Source organism: Mangifera indica, chromosome 16 (assembly GCF_011075055.1).
Source record: "Mangifera indica cultivar Alphonso chromosome 16, CATAS_Mindica_2.1, whole genome shotgun sequence".
Classification (NCBI taxonomy): Eukaryota; Viridiplantae; Streptophyta; class Magnoliopsida; order Sapindales; family Anacardiaceae; genus Mangifera; species Mangifera indica.
This window is the reverse complement of record NC_058152.1, coordinates 5798570-5823947: the sequence shown is the minus strand read 5'-3', so window position 1 is coordinate 5823947 and position 25378 is coordinate 5798570. Positions and strand designations below refer to the sequence as shown.

Sequence of the window (25378 nt, the reverse complement as noted above, 5' to 3'; positions counted from 1 at the left end):
CCTTAATTCCACTTATAGACAATTTTTTGTTTTTTTTTTTAAATCAAAGGAAGGTATAAAATAGTTATTTTATTGTTTATATTAAAAAGTTATAAAGTTTATTATATCTAACTTCTCAAGTTTTATAAATTAATATTTTACCTTTACTTAAAGTTTTTAAACTTTAAAAAATAATATTTTCACCCTCAAACCTAGGGTTTCTATGTTTTTTAAAACTCAGTCGCCCTCTATATCTTTTAAAAATAGCAGTTTCATCCCCATTCTTCAACTACATTTTCTGACATCATCTTTGACCTTCTTCTTCTTCTGATGCGATGGTGGTGGTGTGATGAAGAGATATTCATCTCCTTGTCGCACGTTTTCACCCTCAAACCTAGAGTTTTTATATTTTTTAAAACTCAGTCGCCCTTTATATCTTTCAAAAATAGCAGTTTCACCCCCATTCTTCAACTACATCTTCCGACATCATCTTTGACCTTCTTTTTCTTCTGATGCGATGGTGGTGGTGTGATGAAGAGATCTTCATCTCTTTGTCGCACGGTGCAACAAAGAAATGGAGATCTCTTTGTCACACGATGCGACGAAGAGACAGAGATTTCTTCATCGCTCCACCTAGACGATGAAGGACAACGAAACGCCATCTTTTATCTGTTCTTCTAGATCTGGATGACGAAGGGTTATCCTTTGTAGTCAGAGATAGAAGATCCATGGAATACGTAGGTCGTCGGTGGTGGTCAGAGAAGGGAGCAAACCCTAGAAGTAAAATCTAAACTCTTCAAACTTTGAGGATGGATTGAAGTGTTAGTTTTTAAAACCTGGAGGGGGAAAATGGTGAAATTTTAAAGTTTTAAAATTTATAGGTAAAATGATGATTTTACCCCTATCCCTAACTGAAAGTTTGGATGACAGTTTGATCATAAGTGAGAATAGGAGTTTTTATCTCCCATGAGTGTACGTTTGAGGACGACCTAAAAGTTGGGGGGGAAATAGTCCTTTTCCCTGAATAAAATCAAATCGTTCTCTCGTTAAATAAATTAAAAATAATTAAAAAGGGAAGCTGAATCTGAGAGGTTTAGGTTTGTCAAACGCTTCAACACATCTCTTGCTTCTAAGCAAGCTTCTGTAACAGGTTCAACTTATCATTCAGTTTAATATTTACTTTCCATTTTTGTAATCTCTTTGCTTTATTTTTCTTAGCTGCTCGATTTGCGTGAATATGATTTTTTTTTTGTATTGAATCAAATCAACTAGGTTTGTTTAGGAATGAGATTTGCAAATTCGTGTTTAATCCATTGATTATGATTCTTTTTGAATTCATTGATCTGAGATTTCTGGATTAATTCATTGATTTGCAAATTCTTGTTGAATTATTTATTTGGGTTTGTATTATTTCTGGATCGATGTAGATATGTGGTTTTATAGTAATTCTGGATTTCTGTTATTACATGCAATCTTATTGAACAACAATGGATGTTTGCAGGGTATTTCATTTGGTTAGTTTGGGGAGATTGTACTTTAACTGATTTTTGAAGCTTTTATGCTAATCAAACTGTGATAAATTTTGTAAACAAATGGAATCATTTACTTTCAAATTAGTTAATACTAGTTTGAACTGGGTGAGACTGGCTCTAGATGCTCCGTCTGCCCGAGCTGTTGTTTTTGGAGTGCATATTGGCGGTAACTTCTAAATATCAGTATATTTAAGGGTTTATTTTGTTTTTATTTTTATGCGATGAAACTTTGTTTGACTGAATTAAAGTTATTTTGGAACTCTCTTGGTTATTGATAGGCCATTTGTTCGTGGAACTTCTTCTTCTTGTGGTCATTCTTTTCTTACTTTCCCAAAAAAGTTACAAGCCTCCCAAGCGGCCGTTAACGAAGAAGGTTTGTGTGGAAGCTCTTCTTTGAACTTTTCATTTCATCCACAATTCTGGTTTAAAAAAGCATATGTATTTGTTCTCATGATGAGGTTTGTTGTAGGGGCTTTGATTACATGTCTTATGCTGCTGAATTTCTTTATTATGTTTGGTTCTAGATAGGTATATGTTGTTAGTAGAAGCTGGGAAATTGTTGGTCAGCTTTATGAAAAATTTCCTCACTGGGGATATGACATACAAATCTATGTTGTTAAAATGAAAAGTCTCCACCAAGTGTTTGTTACAGTATAGCCAATCTGTTTTTGGTGCTCATTTGTTTTTCAGAAATGTCATTGTTTTCATTGTAATTTGTCTACCATTCATTCTGATGGACATAATGTCGTATCAACCTAACATTAGTTAATAGTTTAATTGACTTCAATAGGAAATAGATGAGCTATGTGCTGAGTGGGTTCCAGAATCCCTTATTCCTCATATCACAGAAGAGATGCAGTATGAACCCCCGGTATTGGAGAGGTAAAAAATCGAAATTATTTATATATTACATATTATTTGAATGTAGCAAACTTATGTTGCTGCCTGGATGCATTGCTTATTTGTGTCACTTTTTTAGATTAATGGTTTAACCCTGTATCTTCTGATCATTATTTTCATAATCTTTCTTTCTCTACATAACTCTAGTTCTTTAATGATACTACCGGTTCTCCCTTTACTTGATAGATTTCAGCTGCCATTGTTGTTGACACTATACTATAGTTTACAATGGTATATCTATTTCCTTTGTGTCCTAATTAATTTTTATATTTTGCAAGTTAAAACTATTGCCATTCATGTCAATTGATTTTTTTTTTTATGTAAGACATCTGTTCTATGTGATTTACTCTACAAACAAGGAATTATGTTATTTTAAGATCTCAATTCATTTTTTCCAAACAATCAATTAGTTTTTTGAAAAGCATTTGAGCTCAGAAGTTCCTTTTGATGCAGTGCTGCTGGGCCACATACAATAATTAATGGAAAAGAAGTTGTGAATTTTGCCTCAGCAAATTATCTTGGATTAATTGGACATGAGAAGTTACTTGTAAGAAAAGCTATTTCCATTATTAAATTGTGTCTGCTATGATAATTAATTGAGTTCAATAGATGCTAACTTAAAATATATATATTAGGAATCATGCACCTCTGCATTGGAGAAATATGGTGTTGGTTCTTGTGGTCCTCGTGGCTTCTATGGAACAATAGGTCATACTCATCTTACAAACTGCATCCGGTTGACTGAGCTTAAATTACTTTTTCTCTTATATATATGTATGTAAATTCATATAATGATACATTGGACCTATTGCATATTTTAACAAAAATTTTTATTCAGATGTTCATCTTGATTGCGAGGCCAAAATTTCTAAGTTTTTGGGAACTCCTGATTCAATCCTCTATTCTTATGGACTTTCCACCATGTTCAGTGCAATTCCCTGTTTCTGTAAGAAAGGAGATCTCATTGTTGTGTAAGTTTATACTGACTATTTAATGTTCAGGTCACCTATGTGGCTGTGTTGCACAAGGGAGTTAATGAATATATTTTATTTGAATTTGATCTATATGGATAGTATGGACAATTTTAACAGCTGTTTCCTTTTAGAGTAAGATTTACAGTTTGTATACTTAAGCAGGATAATAAACATGACTGATCTTGACTGTATAATTATCTGTTAGCTATGTGGTTATTTTACTGTCCACAAATATAATTGTGTTCCCTCTTCAATGTTAGTAGTTAGGATAATATGTTAGATGGAATAAAGTTTACGAGTTATTTCCAATAAAATAATTTAAAGTTTGTTTGCATAATGACTTCAATAGTGTAATCGGAATTGTGATCATTTCTCCCATTAATCACATTATGTGTCCCATTACCGAGGCCTCCTTTCGTTGAAGTAATACATTTTTTAAAATTATTTAAATCAATTCCATCTCATTATTTATCATTGTCCTTACCTATATATGATTATGGACAGGTTTTCCTGATCATGGTTTCCCTAATTGATGTTGCACTTGCATGATATTACCCAATTAACCTTGGAAATATTCAATGGAAAAGCATAAATTCTAATTTGAGTTACTTTCAATTCAATTTTTATGATTGAGTACTTTATAAAGGATGTAGGAACAACATTTGAGCCATAATGGTTTCTTTTTACCCCTATTATCTGATCTTTGATTGTAGTTCATTTTTTTTTTTTTTTTTGAATCTGGTATTTCTTGTCTGTCACATGTTTCTCCTGTTAACTTCCTTGTATTAGTACAGACTAGGAGCTTTTGCTTCTTAAATAGTTCTAGTAGTATTTTGGTATAGATTGTTTCCTAAAAAATGTTGCTCATATTTCTCCATTTGCAGGGATGAGGGAGTGCATTGGGGAATACAGAATGGTCTTTATCTCTCTAGAAGTACCATTGTATATTTCAAGCACAATGATATGGAATCATTACAAAAAACTCTGGAAAGAGTTACTGCAGAGAATAAGCGGGTAAAGAAACTGCGTCGCTACATTGTGGTTGAAGCTGTGTACCAGGTATTTTTTGACATTCTTTTTGTTTTTCAGTTATTCTCTTTTTTTTGTCCTGTCATGAAGCGGTGAATTTTCACCATTGACAAATGCCTTATTGTGATTAAGCCTAATTGATTTACAATTTTACATGGGCAGCATGCATGCTATATAAAGCCCCGCAATTGCAATGGCTTTTATGATCTGAATTAAATATAATCATCTGTTTTATTATCTCTCTTAATATTCTCTCATCTTTCTATCTATTTATTTATAATACATAATAATAGACTTTCACCTTCATATCTTCTTCACATATCTTTTTGCAAATGGAAAGAACGTTTCTGCATTTTGTTGATGTAAATGAAATTCCGGTACGGGAAGTAGCACCAAATTTTGTTCTTCCAGTGTTCTATAAGCCATCTTCCTTAACTAGAAGAACACAAAATTTCACTTTTTTTTAGCAATTGATTTGTACCTATTTACAATTTATTGGTCAATTTAATTTTCTGAAATTAAGTAGTTGCACAGATAATTAGTTGTTGTGATGCTCATTGTTGTTGTAAAGTTCATCTTTTACCTTGGATTGTTTTAGTTGCTATGAGGGTTCAGTGATATTATTTCTTTAGGGCATATGGGACACATATATATTATTGTTACAATGCAAATCTTAAGAGAACTGATAATGAATTTGAAGAAATTAATTAATGTTTACAAGGTTTAATAGTATCTTTTTTTTTTTTTTGGGTAAGTATGTTTAATAGTATCTTGGTTTTCATTTTGTTAGTGTTAAAAATCTTGAGCCCTCAAAACTTGGAGTGTGGATCATGATTTTTATTTATTATGAGCTTTAACTTGTTTTGGGTTCTAATTGTTAAAAGGAATTAAGTCAATCTAACTTGGATACCCACTACATTATATAACTATTCATTTTATTTTTCTTCCAAATGTAGGACTTACATATTCCAACACTCTCCCTCAAGTGCAATTAGGTTGCCAGTTGATACTTGTTATACATGGCGTGACCCATCTGAACTTGGGTCTGGCTCTTCTTAGCTGAACTCAGACATGGCTTAGCCTGAAACAAGGTTTAGCTCTTCTTAGTTAGCCCTTGGGTCGACTTGGGTTTTAACCCAATGGTCATTAACTCTGAATTTTTTTGGCTTAATTCACCATGCTTAAATGGGCTCGGATACCATATTAGAAGTCTTGAGCCCTTTAAGCTTGGATTTTGGATTAACTTCTTTATTAATTATGGGTTTTAACATGTTTTAGGTTCCAATTGTTAAAAGAACTTAAGCCAATCTAACTTGGATATTCATTACCTTATATACCCTTTCCTGTCTATTTTTCTTCCTAATGTGGGACTTACATATTCTAACAGTTAGTTATTTTTTTGCTATGATGCTATAATATCATTATGTTGTCATGTTTCAGAATCTATTTTATTTTTGATATAATCTGAACATGAGGGACTGGGAAATATTAATTGTTTAATTCTAACATTTGTAGAATTCTGGTCAAATAGCTCCGTTGGATGAGATAATCAGATTGAAGGAGGAATATCGGTTTCGTGTGGTGTTGGATGAGAGTAATTCATTTGGTGTACTTGGCTCTTCTGGAAGAGGCCTCACTGAATACCATGGGGTTCCAGTATGTTTTTAAGACTTATTGTGCTTTTATTGTTGCTTTGATCTCTGTTATTTGTAACTGTATGGTCTTGCAGATTGAGAAGATAGATATTATAACTGCTGCTATGGGGCATGCATTAGCCACTGAAGGAGGATTCTGCACTGGAAGTACTAGAGTGGTTGATCACCAAGTATGAAAACTAAACTTTATGACAATTTAGTCCAGTTTTTATTTGCTCTTCAAAACCCTTATGGGTTTTACAACCTCGACAGAAAAAAAATGCATGCAGCATTGTACTTAAAAAATAGGAAGCTGATAACACAATTATTTTAATCTAAAAACTTGTGTTAAACTCAAAAAGGACTATTTTGTTTTGTTTGTTTATGAAAACAGGAGTTGAATAACTAACAAAATACTTCTACCTTTCCATAGCTTTAGCACTAGAAATATTTTTCCTAGTTTTTCTTAAAAATAAATTTGTTTGAAATACATTAGCTGATGCATTCTTGATTTGATAACACAGAATTAAATACCAAATTCATTTTACGGAACAGTTTTTCTAATGTGATTTTCACTATGTAAAATGTGGGTTCAAAAATCATCTTAATGAATATGGAAGTTCAGTATTGCACATTCTATCACTGGTATATTCCTAGGTGATGACACTTATGTGCAAATCTCTGGCAGCGTTTGAGCAGTTCTGGATATGTTTTTTCTGCTTCTTTGCCCCCATATCTTGCTAGTGCTGCAATTACTGCTATTGATGTCCTTGAAGAAAACCCCAATCTGATAACAAAGCTAAAGGAAAACATTGCTGTATTATGGAAAGGTTGGTTTCAGAATCACTTTGTTCTGCACAACTAGTTGTAGGAATTGAAATGTCAATTCCATCCAAGTAATCCTAAGACTCTTTAGGAAAGGTATATAAATCCTATGACTTAGGATTTTGGTGTATATATGGATGTACACTCTGGTTCATTTTCTCTTTGGCTTACATCTTTTGTGCCTGTGCAAACATATTTGGATACATAGATGTTGAATGTTACCAACTCGTTTATCTTCTCATTTGATGACACTGCCCTATTTTCATCTCATATCAAAGTCTCTATTCTACCTGTTGTTACCATCTACCATGACTATTTTTCACAAGTCATGCAAATACAACATTCACCCAATGATAATAAAGATCAGATAAATTTTTGTTCCTGCAATTGATGGATGTTTTTCATTTATACATTATTTAAGGGTTTGGATGGATTGGCTGTCGGATATGGAATGCTTCCATAGTAGACAATCTTTTTTATGTTGTTTACACTGCTCTGGCTTTTGAATGAGTCTGTCTCAGATATAGTGCCTTCACAGTAATCATACACTGTGCAATTGGTAGCAGTTTGGATTTTGTGAGTGGCTGCTAGATTTCTTGTTGACTTTTTTATTTGAAACATATTCGATAAACTGCAGGTTTATCAGACATTCATGGCCTCACAATTGCAAGCAATCCTGAATCACCAATTGTATTTCTTAGACTAGAAAAATCAACAGGTTCACAAAAAAATGATCTACGTCTGCTTGAATTAATTGCTGATCGGGTAAGTATATTGTTCTTTGGCTTCATCTAGATTCACCTTTTGGTTGGTCAATCTTGTACTGACTCTATATCTGGTGTCTTACATTTTAGGCTTTGAAGGAATATTTGGTGTTTGTGGTGGCTTCCAAAAGATCAACACTTGATAAATGCCGTCTGCCTGTAGGAATTAGGTTATTTGTTTCGGCTGCTCATTCAGAATCTGATCTGATGAAGGCTTGTGAGTCATTAAAGAAAGTTTCGGCAGTGGTGCTGAGGGATTATAATTAACTGCTGCAGATGGCATCTCCCTTTTAAGCAAGTTGAATCACATAATATTTCTCCTACAAATGACATTTTGTTGAACAATTTTTATTGTATTGCAGTAATGCCCAGGAAGGACTGTAAATGTTGATAGTTTATCACGTATCATTCATTTTGACTTGCATTGTTTTTTCCTTTTTCATTTCATTCGTTGTCTGGGAGAATGAATTGTAATTTTAAGTATAGTCGACCTTGTTATAAGAATTGTTAGTTCATGAGTTGTTGAGGGAATTGTCCCAGAAATAGAGCTTATAGCAGATCTCGGATTTAAAGCTGGGTGATGAAGGATTTAAATTGAATTACAATACTCGTTACGTAAACTAAGGTATAGATATTTTGGCAGTATTTTGGTTGGTGGGATATAAACAAGCTAAGCTCAAGTTTAATGTTGACTAGCTCAGTTCAAATATAATGTCAATATATCTTTTGTTTTTTCGAGTCTTGTATTTATATATAAAATCTTGTTTCACTAAGAATATATTGAAATAATTCATAAAAATATAAATTATGATGTATAATATTTTTAAAATTAAAGAGTTTAAAATAATTTTTTGTTTCAAGGTTTAGTCACCATTTCTAGCTGGAACCTGTGTCAAGGTATTAAGAGTTTGGGGAGTTTGAGTTTGTTCTTACAATAATCATATTAAAATCAAGTTTATTCAGTTAAACACTTGCTAGAAATGGCAACAGGGTAGATAGGGACCAAATACCTTAACCTCGTTCATACTTCATTCTTGAAATGGGGATCATGGGAAATTTTTGTTCCCTTCCCACAAAAAAAATTTCTCTCCCCTTCCTCTCTTGATCCCCTTGAGGAAAATTTTCGACACTTTCTTCTCCATCTTTACTATAAAAATAATAAAATATTTATTAAGTGTTAAAGTATATTTGTAATAATTTAAAAATTTTAAGGATAATTTAATGTATAAGAGATTTTAATCATCCTTGTCTTTATTAAGAAATCTTCTTTTTGATCAAGGAGAGGTGGGTTGCAGACCTAATTTCACAAAACGAATTATCATCTCTAGCTCTAAGTGTGGTTAAACTAGATTAAACATAGCTTTTCAACATGTAATTTTATTGGGAAAGAAGGAAATTGATCAATTTCCTTTCCAAAATTCATGCATACGTATATACAATTTCCCAATTAAAGCAAACTATAAACCAATTTTACAATAATTTTAGACAAAACAATGGTATTTTGTATAAAAATAAAACGATATCATTTTGTTTCAATCATTAATAAACTCAAAAATTGATTTTAAATACATTTTGTTTGTCCTTTGCCCTAACAACTCATCCCTTGCTCACTTTTTACACTCAATTCGAGCTCTTCAAAGAACAATAAGTTATGTGAAGATATGGAATAAAAAAAATGACGAAAAACACACAAATATGTTCACAACATACATGTTATGATTGCATGACAAAAACAAATGTAAAATAGAAGAAATTGGAATTGCTTATTTCTTTGCTAATTTTTGTTTGATTCTTTTAGTATAGATGGAGTTAAACCTTAAAACCACTAGATCTTTAAAAGAAATCCACACTCTTGCAGGCTAAAGAGAGCTAATTTTGAAAGGTGTTTGTATAAGAGAGAATTTTTGTTCTACCTTTTCTATACCAAGATTTTATTAAACAATTTCTAAATAGTTTACATGCCCTAATAATTTTCATCATCACCAGTCATATTTAAAAAACAGTTTATTAATCATTAATCTATACTATTACCCTAATAATATGACTTTCATTGTCACATACTAATATCATCTTATAATAGTCAATGGAGGCATTCACACATGCCTACTGTGTGATTTCGTTACCCAGTTAGCATCACATACAAAGGGAATGTTGTGATGATTTGATCTTCGAATAATTCACATGCATACAATATATTTAATAAATAAACAAATAAAATGAAACAAAATAAAGGGAAATTTTGCTAATCAAATTATCTCTAAGTGTGAGTCAAATGATTTCAAATATAGAAATGGAGATGAAAAGATTTATGAATTACGAGTTACAATTTATGAATCCAAGTTTTGAGACGCTAGAAAGGATAGAAATTTCCATCATTGATGCATTGACGACAACGAACAAATCCGATGCACTGGTGATTGGTCTTACGAAGATGATTTTTCAAGTATTCATTGAAAGTTGAATAAACTGGAGACAGAGAGGAGTTCTGAAACACCAGAGAAGTGATGAGCTTTAACACACTAAAGAGAAGAGAAGGTTAAGATGTCAAAGAGGAGAGTTGAAGATCTAAAATTAGTCTTTGAAAGTTAGGGTTCAAAAAAAAATTAGACATGTGAAATCAATTAAAATCAATTAAAATCAATTTAGAATATTTTATAAAAAGAAACATGTCTCTTTTCCTAAAGCTTGTGTTTCAAACTTTTTTAATATTTCTAAAACATTTGGTTTGGGTGTTTAAAAAATGTTTTGGTAATTTATCTTTTATTAGTGGTATTATTTTGTTTGATATACAAAATTCTGGTAATATTTTATTACCAATGATATTAAAAAATTATTAGGATAATAGTAATTTTATTATAATTTTATTTTCTTTATTAATTTTTTATAATTAAAATATCTTATTTTTACTTAATATAGTAAATAGTATGAAAAATATTTTAAAATAAAATAATATCTTAATAATTTTTATATAAAATCAAGGCCAAACGACTGTTCCCACCCAAGGTATGCTGAAATATCAAGTTTCTACCCTTTATATTTGATAATACCAACCACCCACCCATAAGCAATTAAAATTAAGGGAATCCTAACATTTTGAAATTTTATCTCCTTTTGCCCCCTAAATTTTAAAAACTAAAAGTTTCCCCCAACCTAAATTTTGAAAAATAACAGTTTCACCCTAGGGTTTTGTTTTGAAATCTCCGATAATATCTCTGGCTCCATTGCCGACAACCTCTCCCTTCGAAAGTATCCTCTCCTTTCGACGATCTCTTTTCTCCCATTTGGAGGCCCGATCGACATCGAAGACGCCTTGGGAGACGAAAAATTTCGTCGAGGAAGACGAAGTTCATTGTCTTCCCAGACTCGTCTTCCCCAAAGAAGACGAAGCTGTCGTCTTCGTCTGGGAAGACGGTCATCTTCCTAGAGGTCTTCTTTTGGGAAGACGATCGTCTTCTTTTAGGAAGACGAAGAACTTCGTCTCTTCGTCTCTTTGTCTCCTAAGGCATCTTCGACGTCAATCGGGCCTTTAAATGAGAGGAAAGAGATCGTTGGAAGGAGAGGATGCTTCGGGAGGGAGAGATTGTCGGCAATGAAGCTGGAGATGTTGTTAGAGATTTCAAAACGAAACCCTAGGGTGAAACTACCATTTTTGAAAACTTAGGCTGGGGGAAAATTTTAATTTTTAAAGTTTAGAGGGACAAAATTAGATTAAATTTTAGTTTATTTTTAATATTATAGAGAAAATAATGATTTTACCTTTACCACAGTTAATTTTAACTGCTCATGGGTGGGTATTTGGTATTATCAAAGATAAAGGGTGGAAACTTGACATTTCAACATACCTTGGGTGGGAAATAGTGTTTTGGCCTTAAATCAAATATAATAATTATTTATATTTATAAATTTTTTTCAAACATAATAAATAATTTATCTTTTATAATAATATTTTATTTTTATAATAAAATATCATCTAAACTAAATATACCTTATAGATAAGGCCAAACGACTATTTCCAACCCAAGGTTTGATGATTTCTCAAGTTTCCACCCTTTAACTATGGAAACACCAAACACCCACCCATGACCGGTTAGATTTAACAAAACCCTAACGGTAGTAAATTTAATCTCATTTCCCCCTAAAAGTTTAAAAACTAGCATTTTTTTCCTAAACTAAGTTTGAAATATCACATTTTCCCCCCCTTAGGGTTTGAAAATATCACATTTCCCCCCTAGGGTTTATCTCTCTGGCGCCATCACCGGCCGTCTTCCCCTCCTAACGGTTTCTCTTCCACCGACGGCCGCCCTAAACTCTTGCACTACTCATCTGACGCAGAGATAAGTTGTCTGGGAAGAGAAATCGTCTTCCCAAACGACTTATCTGACGATGACGATCGCAGTTTTCTTCATCGTAGTTGGAAGATGAAGACGACGACGACTGGGAAGAAGAAGAACTTCATCTTCCCCGACGAAGTTCTTCGTCTTCCACGGCTTCTTCGACTCCGATGGGGGGTCCAAATGGGAGGAAAGAGATCGTCGGAAGGAGAGGATGCTTCGGGAGGGAGAGATCGTCGACAATGGAGCCGGAGATGTCGTCGAAGATTTCAAAAAGAAACCCTACGGTGAAACTGTGATTTTTTAAAATTTAGGCTGGGGGAAAATTTTAGTTTTTAAAGTTTAGGGGGGCAAAATAGATTCTATTTAAGTTTATTTTTAATATTATAGAGAAAATGACGATTTCACCCTTACCACCGTTAGAGTTTTATTAAATCTAACCGGCCATGAGTGGGTGTTTGGTGTTTTCATAGTTAAAGGGTGGAAACTTGAGAAAACATCAAACCTTAGGTGGGAAATAGTCATTTGGCCTATAGATAATTGGGAAATTATAGTATTTAATATTTAATTACGATTAACAAAGCTATGTTGTGGGTAAAAAATATTAATTTATATACATTGAGGGGGTACAGGGATCTAGTCTAAACCTTGGGTGCCAAACAAATCACTTTTTATTTCAAAGAAGATGATCCCTTGTACCGCCGGCGCTGGGGTTTTATTAGCTGACAGAAACCCTTAATGACTAGTCCTGTAACTTCAACTATAATTTCTTCGTTCATAGTTCAACCCAAAAATCTGTAAATTTAGAACTAATTTCTTATTCGAAATTCAACTCACTTCCAACACCAGGCCATCTTCTACCAAAGACGCCGCCAAGCCGTTTCCAACCGCAACCACCGGATAGACTCTTTTGGTAGGTTTTGATTGTTATGAACTTAAACATTATATAATTAACGGGCCAACAGATTCGTCATAATGTATTTGATTGATTAAGCTAAAATATCTGGGATATGGAAATTCTATTGGTATTGCAAAAACTCTATCTAGATATTGCTTTCAGTCCATTTTTGAAAGGATTTTGATAATATTTCTTATTGGAGGTAGATAAATAAAACGTTATTTTGAAGAATGATAGCGGCAGTATCATGGGTGCCGAAGGGGGCATCAAAGGCCGTGCCTGAAGAAGCTCAACTTCCTTCGAAGGAAGAAATTGAGGAGATGATAAAAAGCGGTTCTTTGGAAGAGGAAAGGTGTATTTAAAAAAAAAAAATTCCTAGTTTTTTTAGTTTATTTGCTTTATGTTTGGCTAATACTATAATTGTGGCGATGAAAGGTTTGGAATTTTGTTCTTCTCTAAGATGTTGGTTTGTGTAGTGAATATGGTCATAGTGAAGATGATGATGAAGATATGGGTAGTGAGGATGTCGAGCAGATTGATGAAGTCTCACAAGCTTTAGCTGTAGCAGATGCACTTGGAAAAAGTTCCAAAAGCAAGAGTTCAGGAACCAAATTGGATGATATAGCTGATGGCTTGAAGGAACTTGACATGGACCGTTATGATGATGAGGATGAAGGTATATTTATTGCACAAGTTTTGGGTTTTCATTGTTTCCTTCAGTTCATTGATTTTTTTTAAGTTTTAGAAGAAAGTGGTGGTAATTGATTCACCGGTTAAGTTCAAGGAATCTGAGTGGATTTTAATTGAGACAGACAGTCAACTTTTAAGTTTACTTAGCTGCATAAATTCTTGGTTAAAGGAAAAAAAAATAACAGCAGACCTTTTAATGAACTTATTCTTTGCAATAAACATCATTTTTTATTAGTGATTCATTTGTTTGTGGCTGAACATAGGAGTTGAGCTTTTCAGCAAGGGGATTGGAGACCTTTACTACCCAAGCAATCAAATGGATCCATATCTTAAGGATAAAGATGTGAGTATGTCAACTGTACGTAATTGTGGCTTGTTTGTTTGCCATGCATTATTTACCTTATAATGCTAGAACTTACCTTCAGGATGAGGACTCTGAAGACCTTGAGGATCTGGTCATTAATGCAAATGATGCAGTTATAGTTTGTGCACGCAATGAGGATGACGTCAGTCATCTTGAGGCACGCAATGCTTACAGTCTCCTTACTCTCTCTTTCTCTCTCTTTGTCTCTCTCACGTATGCATGCTTGCACATGTGCCTACTCTCACTAACACACTTGTAGATCATACACATATGAACACCAAGCATTGATTGAAGATTTAATTTCAAATAGGTCTATGTATACGAGGAAGCAAATGATGGTGAAGTGAACTTGTATGTTCACCATCATGTCATCATTCCAGCATTTCCACTTTGCATGGCTTGGCTTGATTGCCCTCTTAACGGAGGAGAAAAAGGTTAGACATACAAGTAGTCTGAATGATTAATCATAAACTAATTAAAAATTATTTATATATATATATATATATATATATATATATATATATATATATATATATATATATATGTTATAATACATTTAAGACATGAAATGAATAAAAATAATTATAAAAATATATTTTTTGTAAAATTACCCAGTAATGATTTGATGTTACACTTAATCGATTCTAGTCGAAGATAGGGAATGTCAGTTTAATTTTTTGAACTTAAAAGGTGTTTCTTCTTTTTGAGTTCTAGGCAAGGATTCTTTCAGCATCTAATTTTACCTTCCCTTTCAATGATCTTGTGACATGTCTATTATTTAATTGTGTCATTGGAGTTAATTTTTTCATTTCTTTTTAAATAAATCTGTTTTGGTGTAAAGCTCCAAAGTGCTTTCTTTCTCCTTTGTTTCTTTTTGGCTGTTTGATTTTGTCACACCTCTCTGAGGGTCTATTCTAAAAGTTAAAAAGAAAATTTGTAAACATAAACATAGAAAGTACTTGTCGGAGTAATGAAGAACACGTGAAGAAGGAAGTAAGAGACATGTTGGTGTGAAGAAGGAAAGAGAATGGGAGGCAAGGAAGCTGAGATTTTGGAGCTAATGCTGCTTTAAATGGGAACATGAAATAAGGTGTTTTATTAGTAGATGGTGAATTGAAAAATATAAACAGTGCAATTAAAATTATACAATTGCCAGGTGGCATTAGACTCTGAAAGGATTAGGTAAATTAGATCAACTGAGAATCTTTATTCCATTTCAGGAGGTGAATAACACTTCTTCTCAACTGTGTAATTTTTTTGTTTGGGAAGTAAATGCTAAGAAAATATATTAATCAATAAAAATATATACAAGGAGGAATGAGAGAAACAACATATTTACAAAGTTTAATTTCTTCTTTCTTTTTAGTGAAATTGTACTATTTGTGTGATTTAACTTGGTGCATTCACTTAGGGTTTTGTTTTGCCAAAAATATTTTTGTTTCTTCACTTGTAATAATGAATTTGCTAATGATTTCTTTCTATGCTGACAGGAAATTTTATGGCTGTTGGCTCTATGGAACCTTCCATTGAGATATGGGACCTTGACATTGTATGTTGATTGTTTATAACCATGTCATGGGATATAAGTTGATTACTAATTACTGGAGACTTTATTGTTAAATATCTTTTATTATGTTTGCTGTTTTCAGATCGAAGAAGTACAACCATGTCTCAGTCTTGGTGGCATTAATGAGGATAAGAAGATGAAGAATAAGAAGAATAAGAAAGGAAAAAAGGTTTACTACTTATTTTCCAAATAAATATTTTCTAAAACCTTCAATTTGATATATCATGATTATTTCTATGGCATATGCTATGTTGCGGATTCCGCTAGGGTGATTTTAAACTTGGAAGCTTGTTATTTGTTCTTGGAGCAAAACTTTTCTTATTTCTAGTAGCTGCTATGGCTAGTATGCTTGACTGTATGGTTATAATATTTGTAGGCTTGTGGATTTTACTGGATGACAAAAACCGAAGTACCATGCTCTGAATTTGGATTTGAGTATGCTTGGGCTTATATCTCTAATTGTCTCTGTTTGTATATTTGTTCTTTGCTAGTTAGTTATTTTCACTTATGTAACCCATTTAGTGGTAATAATTATTCATCCTTTAAAGAGATTGTATTTTTACACTGGTCATCTTTCTTGAGCATAATGTGGAATTGAGGTATATGATAATTAGTCTTTCAATGTATATACTTAGTTATCTTTATAATATCAATAATCTTATTTGCGAGTTCTTATGTGGGTATGAACTTGATTAATATTTTTAACATATTGCTGTTGTTTGTGTTGTGTTCAGTCATCCATTGAATACAAAGAAGGCAGTCATACTGATTCAGTATTAGGTCTTGCTTGGAACAAAGAGTTCAGGTGTGTTAGATAGTTCTGGTGTAACTTGCAGTTCATGCTTCCATGTAATGTTCTTTCTATATTAATGTTATGTTATCTTTTGCTTCTTTTTTTCTTTGTTTTCTGATAGGAATATCCTAGCTAGTGCGAGCGCTGACAAAACTGTTAAGATTTGGGATGTGGTTGAAGGAAAATGTACTTTTACCCTGGAGCATCATACAGATAAGGCAAATATTTACCATATCACCATTTGAATTTATCTTTCACTCATGTATTTTTGATGTAAATACCAAAACTTTCTGTTGGTATAGTTTTGGTATAGCACCTCTGGTCTTAATTTACAACTATGAAATGATATAGTAAGTATTCTTGGTGGAATATCCTTGTAAATTCTAAAAGCAATATCTATGATAGAGAGGGTAAGCATTTGGAGATGATACCAACCTTATGTATGTTACCAATTCTTGTCATCATGATTTTGAAGCCTAAATTTGCTTGTACCATGGTAGAGCTCAATTCCCGAACCCTGTTTTTGGTGACTACAGTTTTACCCTCCTTTTATATGTTAAAGAAGATAAATAAGATTGGTAAACACTTGATTTGTTATGTGCTGTTCTATATAGAATTTAAGTGTAATTCTTTATTTTTTTTTTGAACAAGAATATAAGGAATCTTGAGAAATTCACTTTGTGGCAATGTCTTTGAATATCCCTTTTGCATACAATCCTAGAAATTTGTAAGAAAGAGTAAAGAGATGGTACTCATAACTTTAATCTTGTAAACATTTTAGAGTATCGATTTTAACACATTTGGATATTAAAATATTTAAGGTGGAACTCATAACTTTGGGTTTATTTTAGTTTTTGAAAATTGTTTTCGAGGTCATAATCCAGACAAACTGTTAGAGCTCCAGCCCACAATTTGATTAGATATTCCATTTGAAGGAGTTATGGATAGTTGGGGATAAGGTGGGAAAGGATTTTGTAATTAGGGGCATGGCCATGTGGTGTTGGACCATATGAATTGTAAATTTAAACTGAAGACTCTTAAAATACTTGCAAATAACTTGTTGGCAAGTCTTGTCTCCAAAAGAAATTTGTTTGATCATTTTGAAGCTTGTGCTATAGACAAATGAGAAAACTAGTAAGTTATTTTTGTATTTTTGGTAGGAAGTTGAAATAGAAATTTTATTTTTTTCCTTTTATTTAAATAGAAGTTTTTATATTTATTGGTGTTTTTGTTTGGATTTTTTTATCCACTAGTCAATCCCCTTCTTGTAAATTATCAATCCTCTTATACAAATAGTTTCGCTTGCTTCTTATTTATAAATTTATAAGGGCTGAACGTAAAATTATTAGAGGGAAGAAAAGCCGATTCCTATCTGAGGACTCTACATGCTCATTCAAATCCACATAATAAAGTATGACAATGGTTACGGATAGTAAAACAGGGTTTAGGTGCAAAGTGGGGGAGGGCATGCCTGCCTTGTAGCTATTCTTACTGTTTCAGTAAAAGTTCTTGATTTATGTGGAATTCGTAACATAGAGAGTTGAGTGTTAGGATGCCTTTTTTCTGCCCACCAGTACAAATACCTAATGGTTTAAAATAATATAGTATACATATGGATGATGGCACCTAATTCAGACAACTGTTGATAATAACCTTGATAAATCTTTTTGGAGTGAGCAAACTTTTGGTCTCTTATTTAAATTGACCAAGTTTTTGCCTTTCTTACTAATTCTTCCAGGTTCAGGCTATTGCATGGAATCATTATGCACCCCAAGTTCTTCTTAGTGGATCTTTTGATCATTCAGTTGTCATGGTAAAGAATTTAGTCGCTTAATCTATTGTGTACAATGTACAAGAAACCTTAATGTTAAAGCATTTGTGGAGAATCTCATTTTTTAGATGAGAAATCTGAAATTTCAAGATTTTGACCTTTAAGCTGTTCTTTGGTTCTCTTTTTTGGAAATTTTTATGTGCGCTCTATTATTATGCATTGCAGAAAGATGCAAGGATATCTACACATTCTGGTTTCAAGTGGACAGTTACATCTGATGTAGAAAGCTTGGCATGGGATCCACACACTGAGCATTCATTTGTGGTGTGTGCTTTCTTTTCATTTAATTTTAGGGCGGTCTTCTTTTAGATAATTTGAAAAATCTGAAGAACAATGAAAATAGATATGAATTCATTTTGTTTGTAAATTTAGAATGGTATATGTTTGGTTTTAGGCATTTCCATTTGGTTAATAATCATTTAATGTCTTCTTAGGTTAGCCTTGAAGATGGTACAGTGAAAGGTTTTGATATTCGGACCACCAAATCAGATCAGTTTTCAGACTCACAACCAAGCTTTACTCTGCATGCTCATGACAAGGCAGTTTGTAGCATCTCCTATAATCCATTAGTACCCAATGTACATGTTTATCCATACCTTAATCCTTTGCCCAATTTTTCGAAATCTTAACTTCTAATAATTTGTGCCCTATCTGGTTTTCAACAGCTTCTTGCAACTGGATCTACAGATAAGATGGTAACTTTCAAGATAATTTTCTGTTCCCTATCCTGTCCGGCATGGGTCTGCCTGTTCTGAAGTGTATTTATGGTTTGGTGCAGGTAAAACTATGGGATTTGTCGAACAACAAACCGTCATGTGTTGCATCCAGGAATCCTAAAGCAGTAAGTTATTCATAATCTTTACTTAAAAGTTGCATTGTTATGAGGTAGAGAAGCGTTCACAGTATAACTTATTGTATATTAATTAGTTTGGGATGGCTTCTTACACTATATATTCTAAATGTTGTTAGGGAGCTATTTTTTCCATTTCTTTTTCAGAGGATAGTCCATTTTTTCTGGCAATTGGAGGGTCCAAAGGAAATTTGGAGGTGAGTGGAATATCTGGTTCAATTGTTGATCGATTTTGCTCATTTAAGAGTTTTGCAGTTAAGAATGATGATTGATGTGGATGAATTATTGCAGGTTTGGGATACTTTATCCGATGCTGCAGTGTCGCATAGATTTAGCAGTTACAGCAAGCGTGGCAAAGTTTGAGACATGATCAAGTAGAAGCTGTTTGTTTGGTGAGATGGAGTGCTTGTCCTTTTAAGATTCGAAGTTTTGCGATTTTTCTATAAGTTTATCACGTCGTGGACAAGAATATAATGAAAGAGGGAGGAAAGGTTAAGTAGATTTGACCCAAAAAAAAGAAAGGTTTTGTTCCTGGTGTAAAATAATTTTGTACTTGTGTTCCTAATGGGCATAAGCGTAGCGTTCTTGTTTTCTTGTTGATTTTATTTTTCTGGTGTTAAATAAAATGACTTTTTTATCAACAGTCGATTTTAGTCACTTGGGACTTCGATAGATATGTATTCTCTCGCCCTTCACTACCTCTCTTATTTGTACCCTACTAAATATAAGCCTAGCTCTTGCCAATCCTATCGACCTTTCTCCTAGGGGTGTGTATGAGATTTTTTTAAAAATCAAACTAGAAAAAACGATTTAAAATTTTTTTCAAACATCTAAGCCATATTATGGATCCTAAAGGGAGCGTTGCTGGAATGATTTTAACCTCCTTTCCCAAAATCTAAGGTCAACTGCCATCAACTCATTTGTGGTAATTGGTGTACTAAGTCGATCATTGTTGGGTGTGAAACGTATCATTCTGTAATGTAGAAGATCCCTTTAATCATTGGAAGTGTTTGGGTTACAACAAGAGGCATCTTCATCTCATTATTTCTTTTATGCTCATTATGTTACACTTTTTTTTATAGTGATGAAGGGGGAGAATTATCCAACTTTTCAAAAAGAAAAAACCTTTTTTTAGTATTTGGTTTTCATAATCAAATGTAAGCTTTACAGTTTACCTATAGAAGATGGTATGTAATGCCGACGATGGAGTTGAGATGAAACCCATATGCTCTCCACTGAAATTGATATTTTTTTTAACCTCGCTTAACATTATAAATTTGGCTTCTAATAAAGATACATAACGCAGCACTCACATCTCAAAACAAGAAATGTCTTACAGAATTTAGCTATTAAACAAACAATACATCAACATCAAGTATTTGAACTTTCAATCAAGAGTATTAACACGTATTGCATATATAATAGGCTTGCACCTTTACGGTAGGTAGAACCATGTGGGATGTCTTCAAGCTCAGAAAATATTCAAGACCGAACGTAACTATTCCATTCCATCAACAAGCATTTTAATAATTATGCAGATATGTATCATCCCTCACAATCAACCACGCTTTTCTCTCCTTTCCTTCATTTGAAAGCAATTCTTTCAAAGCTATCACAGGCTCAGCCTGCCAACCCAACTGTTAACTCTTTTTTTATAAGCCCGTGCATGAAAATCTACAGAAAATTGAGTTTTGAAAGGTGAAGGCTTGAATAAAATGATGCTCTTCTATATCCACTGCATATCTTGTTTTAAGTAAATAAAAACAAATATTTCACACATTTCTCAACTGGTTCCAGCAGTGTCATCTTGTGCAACTATTTAAAAGCAGAAAACAATAATTAGGCAAGCATTAGGACGATGTATCTAACATCTACCAATCTTACAACCTCACTACAAAGTTGTGCCTCCACCGTCTGACATAAGAGATGCAGCGGCAGCCGCAGCAGTGGGAACAACCCCTGTTGATACGCCTGGTTTTGACAAATGTAGAAGCCTGAAAAGCAAAAGCAATAGATTACATGTTGGCTCTTAAATAGAATAAAATACTGAACCACATTTCATGAAATGCAACTTTGACCTTCCTTTGATTCTGAACATACTTACTCCACAAATATAATTGCAACTACATATTCAAAACACTTTGACACATGCAGCAGTAGTAGGCATGACTAACCAGTCAAGCTTTTTCTTATATCCATGACAGTTCGGTCACAGGATAACTTGATGTGAAACACATGATATACCACTTTGACAAGTTTCAAGCACACAATTTTTTTGGCAACCGACATACCATTGGACTAGTCATTAAAGGATTTTTAAATATGTCATGAGAATGAATAAAAGTTCTTACGGTGCAAGATATTCGCAAAATGATGACATTGCAGCAGCTACTTCAGTATAATTTTCAGATGTTGCAGGTGCTGTCACTTCTACTATTTGTATTCCAGGAGTTACTGGCACGGCCTCATCAGTGGCATGTAATTTTAGCATCTTATTGATAGATGAAACAGTGACTGTAATCTGAGCGCCCCTTGAAAAATGGAAAGCAAAGCCCACTTTTAGGAGCTCATGATCCAACTTGTAGCCAAGTGCACAGAATAGACGGAGCACATTCTTGCTTACTTTGCTTTCCACCATAGTTCTCACCAGAACAGAGATTTGCTCTGCCCCAGCACCCCTCATTGCACCCCCAACATGTTTAACAGTCCTACAAAAAAAATAGAATTTTTTAACCACATAACACACACAAATTTGTACACCTAAAAAGGAAAACTTCCCAACTTTACCACATGGGTTCAGTCTGCTCGAGATCACACAAGAGTCTAACCTCTGAAGCAACATTCCCTGGAAAATGAAGTTCATGAACTTTAATGCCAGCAGGAAGTAAACCACCAGATTTTATTTATATATAGTTATATATATAGTTGCAAACCCCAGATTGTATGATTGAAATGCTGAATTTTAGTATTGAATATAATGAATTTTTGTTAAAAGAAAAGATAAGGATTACAATTAAAAAGATAAAATCCCTGACACTCCACCAAGAGACTCTAGTGGTACTCCACCTCCCAGAATACAATGCAACATTGATACTAGATTCTCAGAAAAAATTCTACTAATCCTCCCAAAACCCTATGATTTATATAATTAAAATCCTGACACTAATTGGACTCCTAATCCTAATTGGTAACATTATTTATCTTAAATACCAATTCCTAATAAACTAATATTCCCAATTGATAATATATTACTAATGATATTCCTAATTAAATCTTAATATCCTAAATTACTAAACCCCATGTGATCTAACATATAACCATGTACTATCTGGACAAATAAGGTTTATGTCGATCAAGCTATATATCCAGTAAGCAAAACAGGATCATGATAGTATATATATCCAATAAGCAAAACATGATAATGATAGTATATCTGAAACTTTTTAGGCAAGAGTAATAAATTTAGGTTCCAAAACAACTCAACCAATTAATTTAGCTAACGAAAAAGTCTGGGAAACTGGTTAATGAAAAGTTAATATGTGAGTCATACAAGAAAAAGGAATGCATCAATGAATAAACTGTAATAGTCTTATTTTTCTTCATCAATAGCAATGGAACTGTAAAATACATAAAAAGAGAATTGGCTGAAAAAAGACTGCCAGTTATTTGAGTAGGCAATTGCATATAGCAACAAATATAACACCAAAATACGACTTTAGATGAGTCAATATTAAAGCCATGCAAGTTTCATCTTCATCCTAGTTTTACCCATGCTCTATAATTTTTAAGCATCATCGTTCTATGAAGGTGAAACTTCAGAAGATTTAAATACTTACCAAGGTTCGGTGAATTTTTTAAGCAAATTTCATGAATCCTCAGGCGTTCTTTATGAACACCACATAGACCCTGAAGAAGAATCTCAAGGGCCTCCACATGCTGCAAAGGAAGATCCATACATTAAAGAAACTCCTACATACACCATCATTACTAAATAACAAGAAAAGAAAAAATTTCTGTGTTTTTTTCTCGTTTGATTCTAGAAATTGGGAAAATAAGTAGATTAGGTGAGACAGAAGAAAAAAACAAAACTGATTTATCATAAATGATATTTTGAGCATGTAATGACTAAGCTAATGCTTTTCAATCAGTTCTACCATAAAGATAAAATCATTTAAGATAAATCAGTACCAAGTGTGACCGGGCAATGGAAACATGAGAAACTAAAAAAAGTAGTTAACTAAGAGGAACCAAACTTCAAAAGTCAAATGATAAAGTAGGATTTGGAAACACTAATGAACTATGATGTGAGATGCTAAAACATATCAAGGTTTGTTAAAGCTTAAATAACTGAGTCAAATATTTGCTCTTGTAAATGCATCTAATGAACAAGTGCTTAGACGCACTCAAGTGCATGGCATACATTTAGATATATAGAAATGGCAGGGACAACTATTAAAGGCACCCAGACTTTTTATCACTTTATTTTCTAAAGTCCACGCAATCTTAAAAATAAAGCATGATATCCAGTCAAAATATATCAGTCAAAACTCATATCAGCTTAATCATTAAGATATATCTCAGTTTCGAAAATCATAGTCAAATTTCATTCACAAATCAACACCTATATCAATTTCTTCCATGGTACTAATTCTTCTTAGTCCACTCATGATAGAGTTGCACAACATCAAACTCACAGAAAGGAAACTTAAAGCAAGATGGGCATTCATGCAACTTACCTGTGTCTCTATAATTCCTTGCACAATGCACTCCATCAAAATAAACTTTAGTTCATCTGAAAAGTTTTTGATGAATATATAACTTGAATTGCAAATGACAAAGGAATTTTTGAGCAAAAGTATTTATCAAGCAACTGAAATTAAACAAAAGAAATACAACCAATAAGAAGGAAATAAAATAGTGGGTTTTCACTAAGACTCATCCTCATTTTTGGCTCAGCACATATTTTAGGAACCAAGGTGTACAAAAAGAAGGGTGGGGGCAAACATAGAGGATCACTACTCCATGTGAGGTGGAACAATTGGGTAGGGTTGCAAAAATGTGAGGAACAAGTGGGAAGCAAAGAAGGATGGGTAGAATGCAATATAGAGAAACTGACGAGCTACAAGTTCACTCAACATTAAGAAAAAAAATCCAAGATTAAACCCTAATTTTGAAGAAAGACGAAAGACAGAAGAGGAGAGAGATATATGGGCCTTTTTAGGCCAAGATTATAAAGTTTCGATCGCTCCTTCTTGTTTGATCACAATACACTTGGGTCCTTCATGTGTCAACAGAATAACTGGACTGTGTAGAATTGTAGAATCTCAGTTCTGTCCCACATATACTAATATTCTCCTCAAACTCAACTTTGCTCGGTTCTGTTATTTGGTCTTTACCTTCTAGTTGTCATCTCTTTTTCTTGTTGTTCCATTTCTTTTCCTCTCACTTTTTTTTTTCTTAACTATGTACATAAATAATATATATAATTTTTTTTATACAAATAATAATATATTATTATAAATTAAATATTATTTTATTTCTAATTTTAATCTATCCAATTACATAATAATAATTTTTTTTTACATAATGATACTCTTTTTTTTAATATCCTCTTTCTTTTTTTCCTTTTCTGTCTTTATTATTTTTGTTATTTTTTATTTTCAACAAGTTATAAAAGAAACTAGTGAAGCAATAAACAATTGCATGTACCCAAAAAAATAAAAAAGAGGTGTCAAATCAAAGAGGTTGTTGCAGTTTGTTTGTCGATGTTCTTGGTGTGGACCTTGATAGAAATTCATTTTATCTGTCGGAGTTAAATATTATTGAAAGATTTAATAAAATTGTTTGATTTGTTGTTGATTTGAATCAATTTTATTAGAGTTTTTTGTTAGATTAATTGTAGAGTTAATTGTTGATAAAAATGTATTTGAAAAAAGAAGTTTGGGAGGTGAAATATGACCACATGAAATCAACAGTCACTACACGAATGAAAATCTCACCACATGAATTCGAGTGGTGAGATTTCATGGAGACGGAAAGGTTTTGTACATTTTTCAAACTTTTTAGACCACGTGTGTTCGTGTGGTTGAAGGCCAAAATGCTAGTTTTCAAACAGCGAATTGTGTAGTGGGGAGGAATTCTAATTTTGAAAAATTTGTTGACACACGAATTCTCTCGTATGAGTTGTGGTTTCAAGTTAATGAGGTTGACATGAGGTTTAGCCCATATGAGTTATGGTTTCGAGTTAATGAGAGTGACAAGAGGTTCAGTTCGTATAAGTTGCCATTATGACAGGTCTTCGATTCAATCATATGTTGAATATTGAAATATATATTCTATCAAAGGCCATAGATCAAATCCATTAGACATATTTTCATAAGTGTAAGTCAATTATATATGCTGATCTAAGGTATTTTT

At 32.9% G+C, this 25378-nt stretch overlaps 3 protein-coding genes across 8 annotated transcripts; 2 read left to right on the top strand and 1 right to left on the bottom strand.

The window, feature by feature from the left end:
- Positions 1-987: 987 nt before the first annotated feature.
- LOC123199466 (long chain base biosynthesis protein 1-like) lies at positions 988-8209 on the top strand. Of its 3 annotated transcripts, XM_044614485.1 has the most exons (13): positions 988-1129; positions 1481-1677; positions 1790-1884; positions 2302-2393; positions 2865-2958; positions 3047-3119; positions 3250-3382; positions 4270-4444; positions 5930-6070; positions 6144-6239; positions 6737-6878; positions 7511-7638; positions 7728-8209. In XM_044614485.1, the coding sequence occupies exons 2-13, from the start codon at positions 1572-1574 to the stop codon at positions 7902-7904; spliced, it is 1452 nt and encodes a 483-aa protein (XP_044470420.1). In that variant the 5' UTR covers positions 988-1129; positions 1481-1571; the 3' UTR covers positions 7905-8209. The 3 variants fall into 3 exon arrangements, with proteins under 3 accessions (XP_044470420.1, XP_044470421.1, XP_044470422.1); XM_044614486.1 differs by lacking the exon at positions 1481-1677 and having other exon boundaries at positions 997-1129; XM_044614487.1 differs by lacking the exon at positions 1481-1677 and having other exon boundaries at positions 997-1129; positions 2284-2393.
- A 4401-nt stretch (positions 8210-12610) lies between these two features.
- On the top strand, positions 12611-19604 carry LOC123199729 (periodic tryptophan protein 1 homolog). 2 transcript variants are annotated; one of them, XM_044614781.1, is made up of 17 exons: positions 12611-12881; positions 13073-13218; positions 13343-13542; positions 13820-13899; positions 13982-14077; positions 14231-14354; positions 15411-15469; positions 15570-15656; positions 16222-16292; positions 16402-16498; positions 18019-18093; positions 18277-18375; positions 18546-18689; positions 18777-18806; positions 18890-18952; positions 19081-19158; positions 19253-19604. In XM_044614781.1, the coding sequence occupies exons 2-17, from the start codon at positions 13097-13099 to the stop codon at positions 19322-19324; spliced, it is 1497 nt and encodes a 498-aa protein (XP_044470716.1). In that variant the 5' UTR covers positions 12611-12881; positions 13073-13096; the 3' UTR covers positions 19325-19604. The 2 variants fall into 2 exon arrangements, with proteins under 2 accessions (XP_044470716.1, XP_044470717.1); XM_044614782.1 differs by having other exon boundaries at positions 13069-13218.
- A 633-nt stretch (positions 19605-20237) lies between these two features.
- LOC123198556 (mediator of RNA polymerase II transcription subunit 18) lies at positions 20238-24254 on the bottom strand. Of its 3 annotated transcripts, none has more exons than XM_044613250.1 (6): positions 23698-24254; positions 22798-22897; positions 21749-21806; positions 21313-21669; positions 20849-20955; positions 20238-20635 (listed from the first exon to the last, which is right to left on the bottom strand). In XM_044613250.1, the coding sequence occupies exons 1-5, from the start codon at positions 23731-23733 to the stop codon at positions 20853-20855; spliced, it is 654 nt and encodes a 217-aa protein (XP_044469185.1). In that variant the 5' UTR covers positions 23734-24254; the 3' UTR covers positions 20238-20635; positions 20849-20852. The 3 variants fall into 3 exon arrangements, with proteins under 3 accessions (XP_044469185.1, XP_044469184.1, XP_044469183.1); XM_044613249.1 differs by lacking the exon at positions 20238-20635 and adding an exon at positions 20668-20776 and having other exon boundaries at positions 23698-24253; XM_044613248.1 differs by lacking the exon at positions 20238-20635 and having other exon boundaries at positions 20668-20955; positions 23698-24236.
- Positions 24255-25378: the final 1124 nt, after the last annotated feature.